General features: G+C 37.5%; 1 protein-coding gene across 1 annotated transcript; it reads left to right on the top strand.

The window, feature by feature from the left end:
* Nucleotides 1-202: 202 nt before the first annotated feature.
* On the top strand, nt 203-17,555 carry avpr2aa (arginine vasopressin receptor 2a, duplicate a). Its single transcript, XM_053481810.1, has 6 exons — nt 203-331; nt 7,206-7,564; nt 9,091-9,336; nt 9,715-9,861; nt 13,580-14,261; nt 15,650-17,555. The coding sequence occupies exons 2-6, from the start codon at nt 7,208-7,210 to the stop codon at nt 15,844-15,846; spliced, it is 1,629 nt and encodes a 542-aa protein (XP_053337785.1). The 5' UTR covers nt 203-331; nt 7,206-7,207; the 3' UTR covers nt 15,847-17,555.

Here is a 17,555-nt window from a genome sequence, read left to right as displayed (position 1 = left end):
CAGCGAGAGAGAGAGAGAGAGAGAGAGAGAGAGAGAGCTCAAAATCAGCCGTATCTTTGCAATAATACCCATTTCTACTGGGATACAAGGACTTGTCCAAGCACTACTCAGGAATACTGCAATCATTTGAAGGATAACCTGCTTGCTGTCATCTGTGCCTTTGCACCGGCGTAAATCAAACCATGACACAACAAGTTTGCTGGGTGAAATAACACACCTCTCTTCAACAATCCTGTGGAAATCACGTGTACAGGTAGACAGAGAAAGAGAGAGAATAAAAGTGCTGGACCTTGTAACTAACAACAGACTGGGTCAGGGACATCCATAAAGAGTAAGTTTACTTTTGTCTTTTGTAGAAGTACTGACAGCATGGGGAAGACTAGTTCTTGGTGCCATGTTTTTTTTTTTTTTTTTTTTTTAAAGAAAAAATCTTTAGCAACTAAGTCAATAAATAAATGCATGTTAGGTAACTGCGTGTTTATACTGTACAGGGTGTCCAAAAAGACTTGATCCATAGGCAAACATTTATTTAAAGTATAAGTTTAATGCAAGCAAATGCGCCAATTGACAGTGTCTGACTTGGTGGCACATGGGTATCCAGTGTGAGTGTTTCTTAATGTATCAGAAGTGATGTTGCTCCATGCAGGGATGATTTCCTCCGTTAGCTCGATGAAGATTCTGGGTTAATTTAGACAGAATACTGACTTTACTGATGACCCCAAGCGTTATTATGTTTGGTTCTATTCGATCTAATATTGTTTGTTTAAAAGCAATGTTGGGTATAAAATAAAAAGAAATGGTATGAAATTTTATATATGAAAAAATACATACAGATGGATACAGACTTTTAATGCACCCTGTATATTATTATTATAGGAATTCTGGAGTTACCTTAAATTATGCTTAAATATTCCTTATACACAAAAACGAGAATAATTGCAAAGATTATTGAAAAGCCAGTATGCACTTGAAAAAACAAAGAAAAAGTTAAAAGCTGAGTTTGTTGGTGTGATGCGGCATCCGAATACTACGGGAGAAAAACTTAAGTATTGAAAACCAGGTAGTTGACACATGTTTACATTATGCACAAAGATACTGTACAAATTAGATGAGCAACAATAATAGTAATAACAACAACAACAACAACAACAACAATAATAATAATAACAATAATAATAATAATAATAATAAACCCATGCCACATTTATTCAAATACAAACTTGTACAAAACTGAAACACCAAATTACAGTTTGAGCGTTTAAAAAATATAGCATTGACAATCAGGTAGTTGACACATGTTCACATTATGCACAAAAATACAAATTAGATGAGCAACAATAATAATAATAATAATAATAACAACAACAACAATAATAATAATAATAATAATAATAATAATAATAAATCCATGCCGCATTCAAGCAAATACAAACTTGTACGAAACTGAAACACCAAATTACAGTTTGAACGTTAAAAAAATATATTTATCCGTGACATCTTGCATGTACTGCGTCAGTGCTAATCTTGACAAGACTTCTACACAGGGGAAAATGCTTTGTATACCAGTTTTGTAATCATATGTACATTCCATCATCATGAACGGCAGGTTGTGTGCATTTGATTGATCAGTTTTGAGAGATAGGACTGTAGACAGACCTGATATGACAGCAGCAGCTCAAGACAGTGCTCACAGAAGTATCTGAAATCTAATCAGGTGTCTGCTAGTGTCAGTGTCTAATGTATTTACTTGTTCCACTTCACGGCTGAAAAAAAAGGGGGCTGGTAATTACAGGAAGTGGACGCTGGACAATGAGCCAGACAAACAGAAGCTGGGTGGCATTGCAGTGTGGATTCTTTCCAGCTTTCAGGGAAGCTTAGTAAAGCTTAGTGATATAATTTAAAGGTTGTCTTGGAGTTTTAACTGGTTTGTCTGTGGAAGTTTACTTATGTGAGTCAGCTATATTTTCTGACTCATGTTTAGGAAAAAGATGTGGCCAGTACCTGTAAAAAAAACAACAACACATAGTCAGATTCAAGTAGAAGCTATTTTTGGAAAAAAATTAATTAACGTTTCTCATAAACGGTGACCCGGCTTAACCTGTCTTGATGTAGTATTGTATGTCACTTTCGTTCGTAGCATGTTCTTTGTCAGCAAGTGAATTATTTCATGACCCTTTCCTTTACCGTGTCACGACTTGCAAAACCACTCAACACTACAAAAACCTTTTCTTTGTCTTTAAATGAAAAGGATGACATAATGACTACATATATTGTAGGCTTAAAAGAAAAAGAAGTTTGCTTGTGCCAAATTTGTGTTATGCGGTTGTTGTAATAGCTCTCACTTGTTCCAGCTGGTGCAGTGCATGCTTGATGTGTGCACCATATATATATATATATATATATATATATATAAAATGCTTTGTATATTATACAATGGTTGTGTCTGGAAAGTAAGCAAAAAAGGGAAGGGAGAGATATTTGTCTAACCCTGTCTTGACCAAGTGTACACAGTTATCGTTAATGGCTCGGGGGTAATGCTGTGCATCGAGTGTGTGTTTGAGTAAGTCATCAGTCATGCAGTGTGGACGGGTTGTTAGGAAAGGCTGCATGATAATGTCTTAAATGTGAAGCAGAAATATGTAACACAGTATAGAAATCAGAGTGTGTGTGAGTGTGTGTGTGTGTGTGTGTTCTGGGGTTCCTATTCAGGGTGTATTCATGCATTACACAAAGTGATCCTGGGTAAGCTTCTGGATCCACTGTGATCCTGTGTGAGATAAAACCCTTGATAAAGATCAAGAAATGAATGAATGTATTTAAAAATATTTTTTTAATTGCACATGGCAATTTTGGCCACTTATCTTATTTTCACCTTACAGTGTTACATTCCGATAAATTTTTGTTGTGATTCAGATATAATCGCTTGCTACTATTTTTATAGAATGGTCACACCCAATTTAATCACCAAGGAGCTCACTGAGTTCCTGGAGGAAATCAATACCCTATAATTCCCACACTGTCCACTGCCACCTTATCAGTCACTTTGTCAGCACAGTAAATAAAAGCTTATAGCATAACCCAGACGCAATGTTTGCATAAACAGTATGTTGTAATTTGCACCGAACCATTAGTCAGCTCATATCTGATAAACTTCCATTCATATCTCATAATCTGGCACATAAGTATCTACAAATAGCCTCACAGAGTCGAACGTAGAGACCAACGGGCTGAGATGAAAGACTAATGGAAAAGAAAAAGAAAAAGGGAGTAGTGGAAACAGATGAAGGATTTAAATTCTTCATGCATCACTCTAAACGCCGAGGTAAAGACAGACAGAAAGAGTCAGCTAACATGAAGGAGAACGCAGACGGGGAACTCAGACAGCAGCTCTTAGAGGACGAATCATGAGGTTCTGCAGCTGCAAATTCGAACAGTTATGTGCTGTACGGCTAATGAAACACTTCTCATTTATTATGTTCAGACAGTGTTTTGGGCTATTAGACATAGTTTACAATATTCTCAAGCCGTTTGACTAGACAAATGATTTTAAAAGGGTAAAAGAAGCAGCTGCTAGCAAGAGTTTGTGGACGCTTTGGAATTGCCTGTATTTCGGAATTTCTCACATTATTAAATCAAATCTTAAACAGATGAACAGCACATGCACCATTCTTATTGGATACATTGTAACTGGTGGACTGTAATTGGTTGTAAACCAAGATAAATGTTTTAGAAGATCGAAACGAACATTTCTGCAATAAGGAAATTGTGTATTCCAATCCAAGTGGTGTCAAGGATGGACGGATGTGAGCAGTGATTGAAAAGAATACAGACAGCTTCAAGTGTCTTGTGGAAAGCCGCCTTCCAGAATGTTTCGTTATTTATAAGGCCAAAATGGGCAGCATTGCCACCTCTTAGCTTCACCGCCCTGGATCGGACCTACTGTGCAGCGTTTTCCTCAAGTTTACATGGGTTTTCTCTGGGTGCCCTGGTTTCCTTCTACTAACCAAAAACATGGTGGTGGATTCACCTTGAGGGTGAGACTGTGGGCGTGTGGTAGCTTGGTAGACACACTCCGATCCTAAATCAAATAAACAAGTTACTTTTGAATGGGGAAGAATAATGAAGATAAATGAATGAAGAATTCCAAACCAATATGTGGTTTACCTTTAGCAAATCTAAAGAATATGTCTGTCGTACTTAGATTATGTTTATAAAATGTTTTTTAAAAAATAAGCACATTTGTTGTATTCTCTAAAGTGCAGTATGTTTTTAGGAAAGGCTACAGTTAAAGCAATGCCGCTGAGAACAAAAAAGTGAAACACTCATCAAAAAGCGTTGAAGTTCATAATACTTTGAAAGGGTTGCAAAGGATCTGACTTCACACAAGTCAATGTCACAGAAGCTTCCTGAATGCCTTTTGGGTTTTCCCGCTACTTCTGCTTCTTCTTCTTCTTCTTCCACCCACGCTTCCTGTGCACGCCCATTGTGTTCTGTCTGCACCTGTGTTTAATTGTCAGTCTCATTAACCCTCATCAGGCTCTGCACTTATCCCACTTTCTTTGTCTGGATCTGATGAAACGTTACTGAGTTGTTTGTTGAATGTGCTTGCTTTGGGTTGTCTTTGTGTTTTAATCCTGGTCTATTTTTGATTTAGTTCAACTGATCATTCTTTCTTGCTGTGCTTCATTTCTTAACCCTTTATCCCCTTTGATTTCTGCTGTATTCTTTTCATAACGTCTTCGTTTTGTAGCCTTTTCACATTTGCCTTTGGCCTGTTTTGTGGTTTTGAGATTTGGATTTGCATTAATCTGTCTGTTCTTAACTCAAATAATAATAACAATAATAATAATAATAATAAGAAGAAGAAATACGAGGGGTGTTCAAGACCAACCAAGCCTTTTGATTGGGCAGGATAACAGATATAAAAGTAGAAACTAGCTTTATTTTTCTATATTATCCTCTGCTACACTTCCACAGGGTTTCATTTGTGCTCGGATACCATCAAGCTGAACGTTTTCTCAGTACGCCAGAGCCTGACCAGGCTGTCTGGTTCACCTCTAAAACCCAAGCCTCCCAGGAACTCCTTTAATGTCCCAAACATGTAAGATGGATTTGGGTGAAGTTTTCTGTAAATGTTTTTTTTTTTTTTTTTATTTGGTTGATTTGAATGCCTCTTGTAGAAGAAAAATTAAATTCAGATGCTCCTCATATACAGTATGGTATGTCTTGTCCCTCTGTGTCATCCCATATAGTCAGTTGCAAAGAGTGTGTTGTAAAATCCTTGTGGACTAATCGTAAAATACATTAGCTCTAATGTGACGCCTCTTTTGGTTGCCTGGAAACCTAATAGGTGAAAAATAAAAGACGGTAGCTGATATAACATAATGACAAACGGCAAGCTAGTTAGCTAGTTCAGCATGAGAATAAAAACAAAGAGAAACCAAGTAGCGCATCAGCTGTGAGTCGAGTATTTTACTCTGTTTAATTATCCTTGCCCGTTATTGTTCCTGCACAGATGAATTCTTCATATGATTGATGCGTGTCATGTAGCAGGCGGTGAGATTTGGCATACAGTATAGCTACAGCACCAAGGCGTATTATTTTTAACATGTCCCAAATAATAATTATTGTCTCGCAAAAGTCAAAAAAGGAGTAATTCTATACTCCTGTACTTATTTTTCTACTAGACAGGTACAGTATGAAAAAAACCCACCACAGACACAAAATCTGTTTGTTCCATGGATTGTGTCTGGGCTTCTCATTCATCCACCTCCACTGCCTATCATAAAGTCTTGCAAAGCAGCTTCCCAGATGTCGCTGTGCCATCAAAATCATAAAGAATGCAAAAAAAAAAAAAAAGAAAAAAAAAGATGCAAATAAATAAAACGCAACTCATTTATGGTTCATATGATGTTCCTGTACTCCAAAGAAAAATCGGGTAAATGAAAATGGTAAAAAAAAATAAAAATAAAAAAGACAACCTGGGTGGGTTTTTACCAGGACAACTGGACGTGTTCTGTGAGAAGATGAGACACGATTCAGACTTTCCTGTAAATGTATGCATTGTTATATATTTACAGAATACAAATCACCGCATACCATAACACCAAAACCTCACTCCAGGGGAGTGCTGAATTCTAGAGTAGAGGTAATTCTATAGCAGACTGGCGGTCTGTGATCTACAACAAAAGAAGTTGTCATGCAACATCCAAAACACGGAGTAAATCAACACCAGAGTGACTTAAGCACAAGAAGGTTTTTTTTTTTTTTTTAAATATACATTTTGGAATGGCCAAGTCAGAGTTCTTTCTTTAATCACGTTGACGCACTGTGGCGTGATCTGAAGCAGGCCATTCAAGCAAGACATCCTAAAATTATACACAAACTGAAACAGATTTGTGTAAAGGAACATGCCAAAATACCTCCTAATTGCGGCACAGGATTGATCAGCAGCTACAGAAAGCATTTGGTTGAGGTTACTGCCGGTAAAACGAGTTCCACTAGTAGCTACTATGAGTTCGCATACTTCCCCGCTCAATGGCCTTGAGTGTTTTGAACACTTCTTTGGTATACATATAGCGCCCTGAACACATGAACATGCTAGCTGTTAAATAAGGTTGTCTTTGTTTATCATGAAGATCATATCATATTTTTCCTGCAGACATCTTGATGAGTCTGTCAAATCGTTTAAGCACAGTTAATATAAATGCATGGGTGGAGGGTTAAATATTTGCTCAGGGTTCATGGGGGAATATAAAGAGGAGGTTTGTCTCTGTTTAAACCTTTGTGAGAACTCAAGTCAGTCCTCGGAGGGGCAATTTTGTCCTGCATATTAGATGTAATGGCAGATTTGTGAATCTTCCACAGATGGTACCATTTTGGGAAAGAGGCCCTTAAAAAGGCCTTAAGAGAGTAAGAAAGCAAGGAAATGGAGAAATGGGTTCTCTCAGGACATGTGTGTGAAATCGAACAAATTTCCAAGTTCAGAGATAGCTAAGGATACTATTAAACAGTAAAAAGGCTGATAATGGTAGTCATCAAGCTCTTTTACACTCTAGGCGGCTTTACAAACGTTCCCTAGGCCATTTATTATTTTACCCGCAAATTTCACAGTTTGCATGCTCAGATATTCTGGTGACTAGTGGCACTGATCTTTGCACTGTTGTGGTAAATCTACTGATGTAAAACCTGCATTTCTCCCACAGGCATGGAGACTGACGCAGAGGAACCAGGTTGGCACGGACCCGATCGCACGACGTCTGCATGGAACTCCTCTTTAACACTTTCCAGTGAGAACAGTGGACTGAACGGTTCGTGTGGTAGCGAATCGTATTTCTGCCTGCCTCAGAACAGTACAGAAGGGACCACTAATGGCTCAAATGTGATCAGGGACGAGAAACTGGCACAGGCGGAGATTGGCATCCTGAGCGTGATCCTGGTGCTCGCCACGCTGAGCAACAGCTTTGTGCTCTGGGTTCTACTGCGGCGGCGCAAGAACAAAGCTCCCATGCACCTTTTCATGGTTAATCTCTGCGTGTCTGACTTGGTGGTGGCCTTCTTTCAGGTGGGCAAACGGATTAACATGGTCTACAACAAATAATGAGAGAAAATGTTACCACTACGTCATGCGTAACATTTCAGCATATTGGGTAAAAAAATTGGTTTTCCGGATGCTTGTTGAACGGTATGGTTCTCATTGACTTCAAACTAAGCAGCTGAAGGTTTGGCTTGCACAATATTATTGGCGCCCACTCAGAGCCGTAGATCAGAATAATCGATATAAGCAGGTCCATTAATTCAAACTGTCAGTTTAAAAAATGAACTTGATAAAGTGAGTCATAAGGCGCATCGCTAAGCAGAACTTTGCTTGTTTGCTCCGGTGTTTAATATATCAACAAGTAGGACTGCCAACAAACCACAGTATTGGTTTGAACCACATATTTCTTCAATTTAGCTGAGGATATTCTTAGGTCAGCTTGCTCCTGATGGCCCCAGTACTTTAAGTTTCAAAGAGGGGAAAAAAAAAACACCATTCGCTTTAGGAAACCAATCAACTGCCGAGTGGTGTGATGACTTTGCTATTACAAATTGGATTGTATTCCTGTAATAGCATAGCACAAAATTATGAAAATATTTTTGCCACTACAATTTACCAGTGCTTTTAGTTACTTAATTAATTAACATTATAATGTTATAATAATAATAATAATAATAATAATAATAATGATGACGATGATAATAACAACAACAATAATGATAATGAAAATAATAATAATAATAATAATAATAATAATAATAATAATAATAATAATAATAATAATTATTATTATTATTATTATTATTGTTGTTGTTGTTGTTGTTATTTTGTTATTAGTGGATGTTAATTCATTCAACAAATAAGACATCCTTTCTGTCCTTTCTGGACCAGTGGTTTCTGGCCATTTTAGTTTTTTCCTATTATCACCTCCTGATTCAACAGCACTGTGGTTAAATTATGTTCGATGTTCAAATTGAGCTTATGCTTTCTTAAATTATGCGTGTGTGGAGCCCCTAAATGTATGGGACTAGAATCATAAGGGATAAACAAACAGAAAGCATCAAAGAAAATGTAAGAAATTTAAAGTGATTTTTAAAAAATATTTTTACAGAAAAAAAACTTAATTATAACAAATGATTAAAAAAATAAAAAAATGAAAAAAAAAAGTTTTTTGTAAATACATGCTTGATAATTGTGTGCATTATGACAGTGAATGGCCAAGAGTTTTTGTCTAGCAATGACTCTTCACACCCTTACCTGTATATAATCTCAGCTATCTTGGCAAAAAACATGACAAAAATTGGCAAAAATATCAAGATGAAGACATCACAGTACATCTACGTATGTCATTTTATTTTTTAAGAACAAACAGATCATATTACAATAGGAGAAAATGGTATTTTTTATTGTTCTTCTGACAAAAGTCATAATAAAAATAAAAATAAAAACATCATTCAATTAATGACAATCTGAAATAATAAGCTAATACTATGATAAATCATTGATATTTGTCTTGGACTACTTTTTCAAACGCTTTTACTCCAACTCTCCAGATTCTCCCTCAGCTGGTGTGGGACATTACGGATAAGTTCCAGGGGCCTGACGTGCTGTGTCGCTCAGTGAAATACTTGCAGATCGTGGGCATGTTCGCATCGTCTTACATGATAGTGGCCATGACAGTGGATCGCCATTACGCCATATGCTACCCTTTTCAGGCGCACAAATTAGGGGCAATCTCACGGTGGAATCCATCCATCATTGTGGCATGGGTTCTGTCTCTTGTGCTTAGCATACCACAGGTAAGAGAGTGCACCGTACTACTAAGGGGCTTATTAACATAGAGTGAATGAAAAAACTGAGAAGCATGTCATAAATTATATGTTCTTCAATGGCATTTTGGACAAGCAATGGTTCCAAAAAAGGTTTTGTTCTAACGCATAGTGATTTTTAATTATTCTGTTTTGGTGTTGATTTATTGGTAACTAACAATCTAATGTGATGGTACTATTCTTAAATCTAAATATATTTATTATTATAACACATATTACAATATCATTATAATTAAGCATCTGCCTCTGGAAAACAGCCTACTGCGGAATGACTAGCCTTAGATTTGATTACAATTGCTACCAAGTACAATTTTAACCTACAGTACAACATTACTTGTCTTTCCGTAGGTGTTCATTTTCTCCAAGTCTTTAGACAAAAGAGGGGTTTTGAATTGTTGGGCAACCTTTATTATGCCATGGGGTCTGAAAGCCTATGTGACATGGATGACCCTGGCTGTCTTCATCCTTCCTATCTTGATTATCACAGTGTGCCAGGTAATAGAAATCTTCTCACAAACCTCTACAACATATACACTTGGCAAATCAATTTCTGATGAGTCAGCACGTAAACAGTGTTTATTTCAAAGTCAGATTGCTACATTGCAAGTGTATGGAAGCCACTTGTTCTCTCCAAGTAAAGAGAAATAATATTTGTGTATAACAATTTACCTTCATTTACATCAATCACACGCCAAAGAAGGGATAATAAGTGGAACAGTCATAATCGTGCTGTACAGATCAGCAACGTAATAAAATAAATCAATAATTCAAATGCCTTTATAGACTGCAGCCAAGTTACACACCAGCTGGAACATGAACAGAGAGAGTGAGGTCAGTGACAGTATTATCCATAGAGGGAAATACATGTCAATATTTACAGTGACATTAAAATAATTGCATCAAATTCAATCATGTGGCACTTTTATATTCAAAGAGTAGAAAACATGATTAAGAGAGAATCAGGTACACGCAAGAGAGAGAGGGATTTACAATCATGCATCATACTTACATTATTACCTTTACTTTTTCCAGGATAGGTTGCATTTCATTTTGTTTGAGTAAATTTTTCAAATGTCAGTTGTACCAGCTGGAGTAAACTTAACACTGCAGTGCTAAAATATACAAAACCTGAGCCATGCAAGGTAAAGTGTATGGTCATCAAAATGGCTGGGCATGCACAATGAGGGCATCATGTGTGTGTATATGCAGATCCAATGCCCTTATTTTCAGAATCTCCCTCCAAGCTTTTCTGAAAACTTGGCCGCTCTGATCTATATAACCCCCTGCAACACTAATCCCAGTGTTTTACTTGTGCTTGGATGCCATCAAGGTAAAAAGTTTTCTCAGTACGCTTGAGCCATGATCGGACTGCCCGCTTCATCTCTAAAACAATGGCCTCCCAGGAACTCCTTTATGGAGAGAGGTCAGGACTGTATGGGAGATGTAGCAATAACTTCCCAGCTGAGTTCCTGTGATAGATGTTTCTCTACTGCAAGTTGGTGACCTTTAGTTATCAGTTGATTTTTTAGGATCAGGTGTTCAACTTGATCAATATTCATTCATGGATGTGTGGCCGCCTTAAAAACTTTTTGCTTCGGATTAGAGTCTCATTACCAAACTGAATGTCTTCTGTAAATATCAATCAATTTTCCGCCTTCGTGCACAAGAAATTTCATCACAAGTCCTGGTTTGACTTGAACATGGTTTCACTTTGATCCTCATATGTTAAGCAAAGGGAAGTCAAAGTACTGAGCTGCAGTAAAACGTCACAGGCTGTGTTCCAAAGCAAATAAGGCACACTTAAGTATGATGATGCAACAAACAAAAAAAAATTCTCTCCAAGTGAAAAGAAATAATATTCGTGTAGTCTGGCTGAAATTAACTTTCATTTACAGTTGCATGAGGCATCAATCACACGCCAAAGTAGGGATAATAAATAAAACAGTCATAATAGTGCTAAACAGATCAGCAATGTAATAAAATAAATCAACATTCAAATGCATTTATAGACTGCAGTCAAGTTACACACCAGCTGGAGCATAGAGGTAAATACTGTACATGTCAATATTTAGAGTGACATTCAAATATTTAGTTCAGTGATGTAGCACTTTTATATTCATATTAACACTCAAAGACTAACAAACAGAGGGATTTACAATCCATCATCATACACGTAATCCCAGTTTATACTCAGTATCTTTTTTCCTTTCTTTTCTTCTCCCCTCTCTTTTGTATCAATAATGATTGTTCTTTGACTGTACTTTCTTTATTGATTATTCTTATTCTTATTATTTCCTTTGCTTTTTGCAATGTGGCATGGCATGGGGCGATTGGTCTGTGGCACTGTTGAGGTGTTAAATAAAAGCTCTTGCTAAAGGAGTCAGGTGTCTGTGCATCTATAAAACTGATAGACAACAGCTAGCCTGCTAACTCTGGCTAGCATGATAAATGCAATGTAGATAATAAAGCTTATAATGCTGGATCGTTTGCCAACAGCCAAATTAGCTGCTTTATTTAGAAGAATGCTTAATTAATTTACTTGCTTCCCTCCTAAAAAATATTAAACAAGGAAAAAAACCTTCATACCCCTTTAACTTTTCAAAATTTTGACACGTTACAACCACAAGCATAAGCATATTTTAAATAAATAAAAATCTGTAAAGTGTGGCGTGCTTTTGTATTAAACAGAGTCCACCATAGAAGCCATCAAAAGTTTGTTAGAAGACGTTATTGGACAAACAGGATCATTAAGCCCAAGGAGCACACTAGACAGGCTAGGGATAAAGTTTAAAGTCCCGTTAGTAGTTTGCAACATGCTACTGTTCTGTATATGAAACTGCAAATAGGACTTCTTACTGTATGGCTTTTTTTCCAACAACAATGGTTTTCTTCTTGCCACTCTTTCATAAAGGCCAGATTTGTGGAGAGCACAACTAATAGTTGTCCTGTGGACAGATTCTTCCACCTAACCTGTAAATCTTTGCAACTCCTCCAGAGTTACAATGGGCCTCTTGGCTGCTTCCCTGATTAATGCTCTCCTTGCCCGGCCTGTCAGTATAGTTGGACAGCCATGTCTTGGTAGATTTACAGCAATGCCATACTTTTTCTGTTTTTGGATGATGAATTGACCTGAGCTCTGTGATGAGTAAACCTGTGAGATGGTCAAAGTTTGGGTATAGCCTAAAGCAGGGTTAGGTTATATTCTTATAACCTAACCCTGCTTTAAACTTCTCCACATCTGTATCTCTGAACTGTCTGGTGTGTTCTTTGGGCTATATGATGCTGTTTTGTTCACTAATGTTGTCTAACAAAACTCTGAGGGCTTCACAGAACAGCTGTGTTTATACTGAGATTAAATTACACACAGGTGGATAGGGGACTCTATTTACAAATTAGGCTGAAGGCTTGTGGTTCCACTGGATAGGGGTGTCTGAGTAAAGGGGGCTGAATTAAAATGCATGTCACACTTTTCCGATTTTTATTTGTAAAAAATGTAGATGTCATTTTACTACTTTACAATTATGTGCCAGTTTGTGTTGGTCTGTCACATAAAATTCCAATAAAATACATTTATGTTTGTTGTAACATATACACATTACATTGTGTATGCTTTATATACTGTAGTGGGTTTAATGTGTAACTCAGGCTTCGTTCAGTGGCTTATTTGATGCACATAATAAACTGTGTATTCTTTAAATTGTTCATTCATTCAACTTACAGTACAGTAGTGCATCTTCCTGGTCAGGCTTGTGGTGGGTCTGAAACCTATGCCAGGAAATCTGGATGAGTTAAGAGTCAAGGGCAACTTGCATTCAAATCATTTTTTACACCTACAGTAAAGGCATTTTACAGTAGCCATGTTTTTGGGAGGTCAGAGGAAATGAGAGAACCCCTGGGGGGGAAAAAAACATTTATACAGGAGAAGATGCAAGACTTCACTTAACATATTAAAAAATAATGCAAGAATGTTTTTATACTGTAAAATAACACAAAGCAAAAACAGTATGCACAATCTCAGTTCCCATCCTAGCCACTTCCAAGTAATTCCTAAAGCATTCAACCTTTAAAATTGAGAGGTACAGTAAAATATAAATTAGCAAAAGAATTATTGACAGAAATAACGGACGTTGTTTTAGATATAAGGATTTAAATTGATATTTGATCAGAGGGTCACATCCTGTTAAAAACTTTGGCATGACTGTATTCCTCCTAGGTACGAATTTTCAGAGAGATCCATAAGAGCATATACCTGAAGTCGAGGCGCGTGTCAGCTGACTCGAAGAAAAGTTTTGTCATCTTCCGCACTCCCAGCCTGCGTAATCAGAAGGACAAAATTAGAGAAGGGGAGAAAAAAAAAGGATCCACGTTGAAGGATTCCCTTAGAGGATTCCATCGAAAAAACAACAGCGACTCGTCCCAGTCATACTGCAATGCCCGCAACTCCCAGCATGCACCACAGTCAGACTGTTGTGACTGTCCGCTCCAGGAGAGCCAAGGTGGAAACGAGCTCCAATACGCCACACAATCCCCTGATATACTGCCCCACACACTCTCCCACACACACTCTCCCAAAAATCAGAACAACTCATCAGCTCTTCTGAGCTCTGGTCCTCATCTTGAAGATGCTGATGATTGTTATCAGACTACCCCGGATAACACCGAGTCCTTAAATAAGTCATTTGGGGCCCCTATGGAGAACTGCAAACCAGTCCATCCTGTCCGGGTTTCATCGTCTATTTCATGCCCTGTGAATCCTCCACCACCAGGAATATCCAGAGCGTTGTACAAAACACTGAAGATGACTCTGGTCATAGTGCTGGTTTATACCATGTGCTGGTCACCCTTCTTCACTGTGGAGCTCTGGGCCGCTTGGGCTCCGGACCCACCTAGTAATGGTGAGTTCACTGATTGAACCCTCTAAACCTATCATTGTTCTAATGATAACTACAAGTGACATGGATGATTAATTATTACAGTAACTTAGCAAAAATACATACACATATACTGTACATATTTGAATGCATACATATACAGTATACCAAGAAAGGGAGTATAGTGCATGCAAAAATGTGTTATCTCAAGGTGCAATATAACTCCAACGACATGGTAAAAACTGGCTAATGTTGTCATGTGGTTAATCAGACTAATTACTATATGTACATAGGAACAGTAGAATGAAATAGAGACAGAGATCATGCCTTGGGGCAATACTGTATTTTAAAAAAAGCTATCATAAATAGACTGCCAATACAGTATAAAACAAGAAATATGACTGTGCAATTAAACTAATTACAATACAATAAGTAGAATACAGCACAATGCCAAAATGGGACTGTGCATGCAATGAAACACCACAGCTACCAGCTTAAAAGCAGCTGTTTAAAGCAACATGCAACACAAAAACAAATGGCTGTCCTCTCCTTTCTGTCCTACCCATTACAAATATCAGCGACAATCAAAGGAGACCATTTTACTATAAATACCCATGCATTTTGCAATATGTGGTTTTAGGGAAAATAATGAAATAATGGACTCCTGAGCAAGAACCAAACAGGGCCTCACTTCTTAACCCAAAATACCAAATAAATACATACATCATTACATTATACACCAATTAGCCACACTGAAATAAATAATGTAAATTATATATATCAGTAAACTGGTAAGAGGATCATGAGCACTTAAGGCTCATCTCTTCCTGTCCAGAGCAAAGGCCTGTCTGCTTAAATCTCACAGAACACCCAATGTAGCACAAATTGCTTAAAAAAGTTAATGCTATTATATCAGAACACCCAGTGTAACACAGCCTGCTGCATATGGATCTTAGCAGGCCAAGTGTTCAAGGTTCTTGATATGGTATCCAAATTCCCCAAATCCAAATCTGATTAAGCATCCATGTACTGTACTGGACAAACAAGTCAAGCAGGAGTCCTGTGGAGCCATGGCCTGAGGGGTCAAAGCTGCCCAAAGGGTACCTACACAATGGCTTATTAGTGATATGTTTATTATACGTTTCTTAGTGAATAGCAGACTTTAGTCAACAAGTGACCAGCTTGAACAACTTTTATTTTGTAGTTTGTTTTTTAAATTAAAGGGGTAATAATGCTATCAGAAGCAGATCAGCCAAATCTGATATCCTATTGAAAGACAAGCTCTGAATAAAGTGGTTGCCATAGCATGTTACTAGTAGCTATAATTGTATCTTGGATTGAGAAACAGATCAACATCTATCTTTTCTATCTTTTTTCTTCTCTCTCTCTCTCTCTCTCTCTCTCTCTCTCAGGGGCGGCCTTCACTATTCTGATGCTGCTGGCCAGCTTGAACTCCTGCACGAATCCTTGGATCTACACAGCCTTTTCCAGCAGCGTCTCTCATGAATTTGCCTCCCTTTTGCATTGCCGGACTCGAAGCCCTCGCAGGGGCTCTCTACCGGAAGACTCCAGTGGCATAAACACCACCAGCACCACCAAGGACTATTGAACAGATTTACAATGTACAAGAGTCATGCAGCACACAAAAGATGAGATACAGGAAACAATGAGAGATTTGTTGCTGGGACATATTGTGCATAGTGTAGCTGAAGCAACTCAAGGAATTGCAATGAGCACATTGTGGAATAAACCACAAATAAGACATGAACATGAACTGAAGAACATGGGCATGATGTAGACAAAAACATGGAGATACTTGAAAGGTTTCAATCTAAACTTATGAAGAGCAAATAGTTACTCCTCTAACACTAAGCTGCAAACGTATACCGTATATAGAACATATTTTTATCAAATTTTATGAACGCTTGAGTCAAGAACATGTGAAGGATGCTTAAGAACTCTTAAGGGGGGAACGCCCGCCTAAGCCTGCGTCCCAGACATTCCCTAGTATCATTTATCACTCTGTTGTTATTCCTTATCAGTCTTTCTGCTACAAAAGTCTCAGTTCTGACTTTGATGGAAAGCATGAGCGAAAAGAATGAGTCATGCATGGAAACTCCATCAAGAAGACAACTTCAAAACTGTGAGAAGGTGATGGCACTGAACGGTGCACAAATGTGAAAAACAGGAAACAAATCTACGGAATATGGAAGGGAAAGGAAAGAAAACAGTAATATAGCACACAAGTTAAACAAGAGCACATACTGAAGACATCAGGGATAATGAGGTTTTAATCACAGTTTATTTTACAAATATGGCACCAGTTTTGCACAATTTTAACAAATGTAGCATTACAGGAATCTATAGCTTGACTGTAGACTGTTCCTTTCATTTTCTCTTACATTAACTGTATATGATATGATGGACCAACCAGCTTTCATAATCTAAATTAAGCTCAAAGTAAAAGAAAAGAAGAAAAAAAAACGTTCCTTCAATGTCATTCCCAATATGTGCAATCACCTCTTTCAGAGATTCCTCTTTCCCTGGCAGTCATGTTCTACAGTTTAATCTGTATTATACAACAGTTCCAACTAAGCTACCTGATTAGACACTTTGTCTCCTTAATAATTGCTTCTTTTTTTCCAAATTACCTCTGAATCATCTATGTTCTTTGATTTATGCTTACAAAGCTAACTAGTTCATAACACAAGGCTGTATCCCAAATAGCCGACCAACCCCTGATCAAGCCATATTTGGTTTATTGGACAAAAGATTGTACATCGTAGCACACTAGATTTCAATTTAATGCTATTTGGTATTCAAACCCCAGAACCCAAGTAAAATACATGGGATATATGGAGAAACTTATAAGACTTAGAGGACTGTCCACCACCTCCATATTTTATTCTCCTAAACCTTTGGCCAGATAATACCAGTAAGAATTTAAACCTACTTTCAGACTGTTAGACTAACTGCTTCACCAGCTCGCAGTTAGTAAGTTAATTCACCAGTTGCGGAGAGATATACTGTATGTTGGTGGAGCAAAATAACTGTTAAATAAAAAATTGTATGAAAGCAATATTACACAAAATCAGGTGCTGTTGTGCTGAATATCAGCATGGCTGCAATGACTCAGGCCGCATCCTCTTGCCTATGACCTAATTGCAGCCATGCTGATATTTAGCCCAACAGCACTCCTTCATGTGTAATAAATGATATTTTTTAAATAGCACAAATCTCATAATCAAGGCCTATCAACTGCACATTAAATGAGATTTAAACAGGAGATTTAATTTCCCATGTGTGAATGGACTTACA

This window comes from Clarias gariepinus, chromosome 22, assembly GCF_024256425.1.
Source record: "Clarias gariepinus isolate MV-2021 ecotype Netherlands chromosome 22, CGAR_prim_01v2, whole genome shotgun sequence".
Taxonomy (NCBI): Eukaryota; Metazoa; Chordata; class Actinopteri; order Siluriformes; family Clariidae; genus Clarias; species Clarias gariepinus.
Note: the sequence above shows the minus strand (reverse complement) of the source record. Positions and strands in the feature narration are given on the sequence as shown.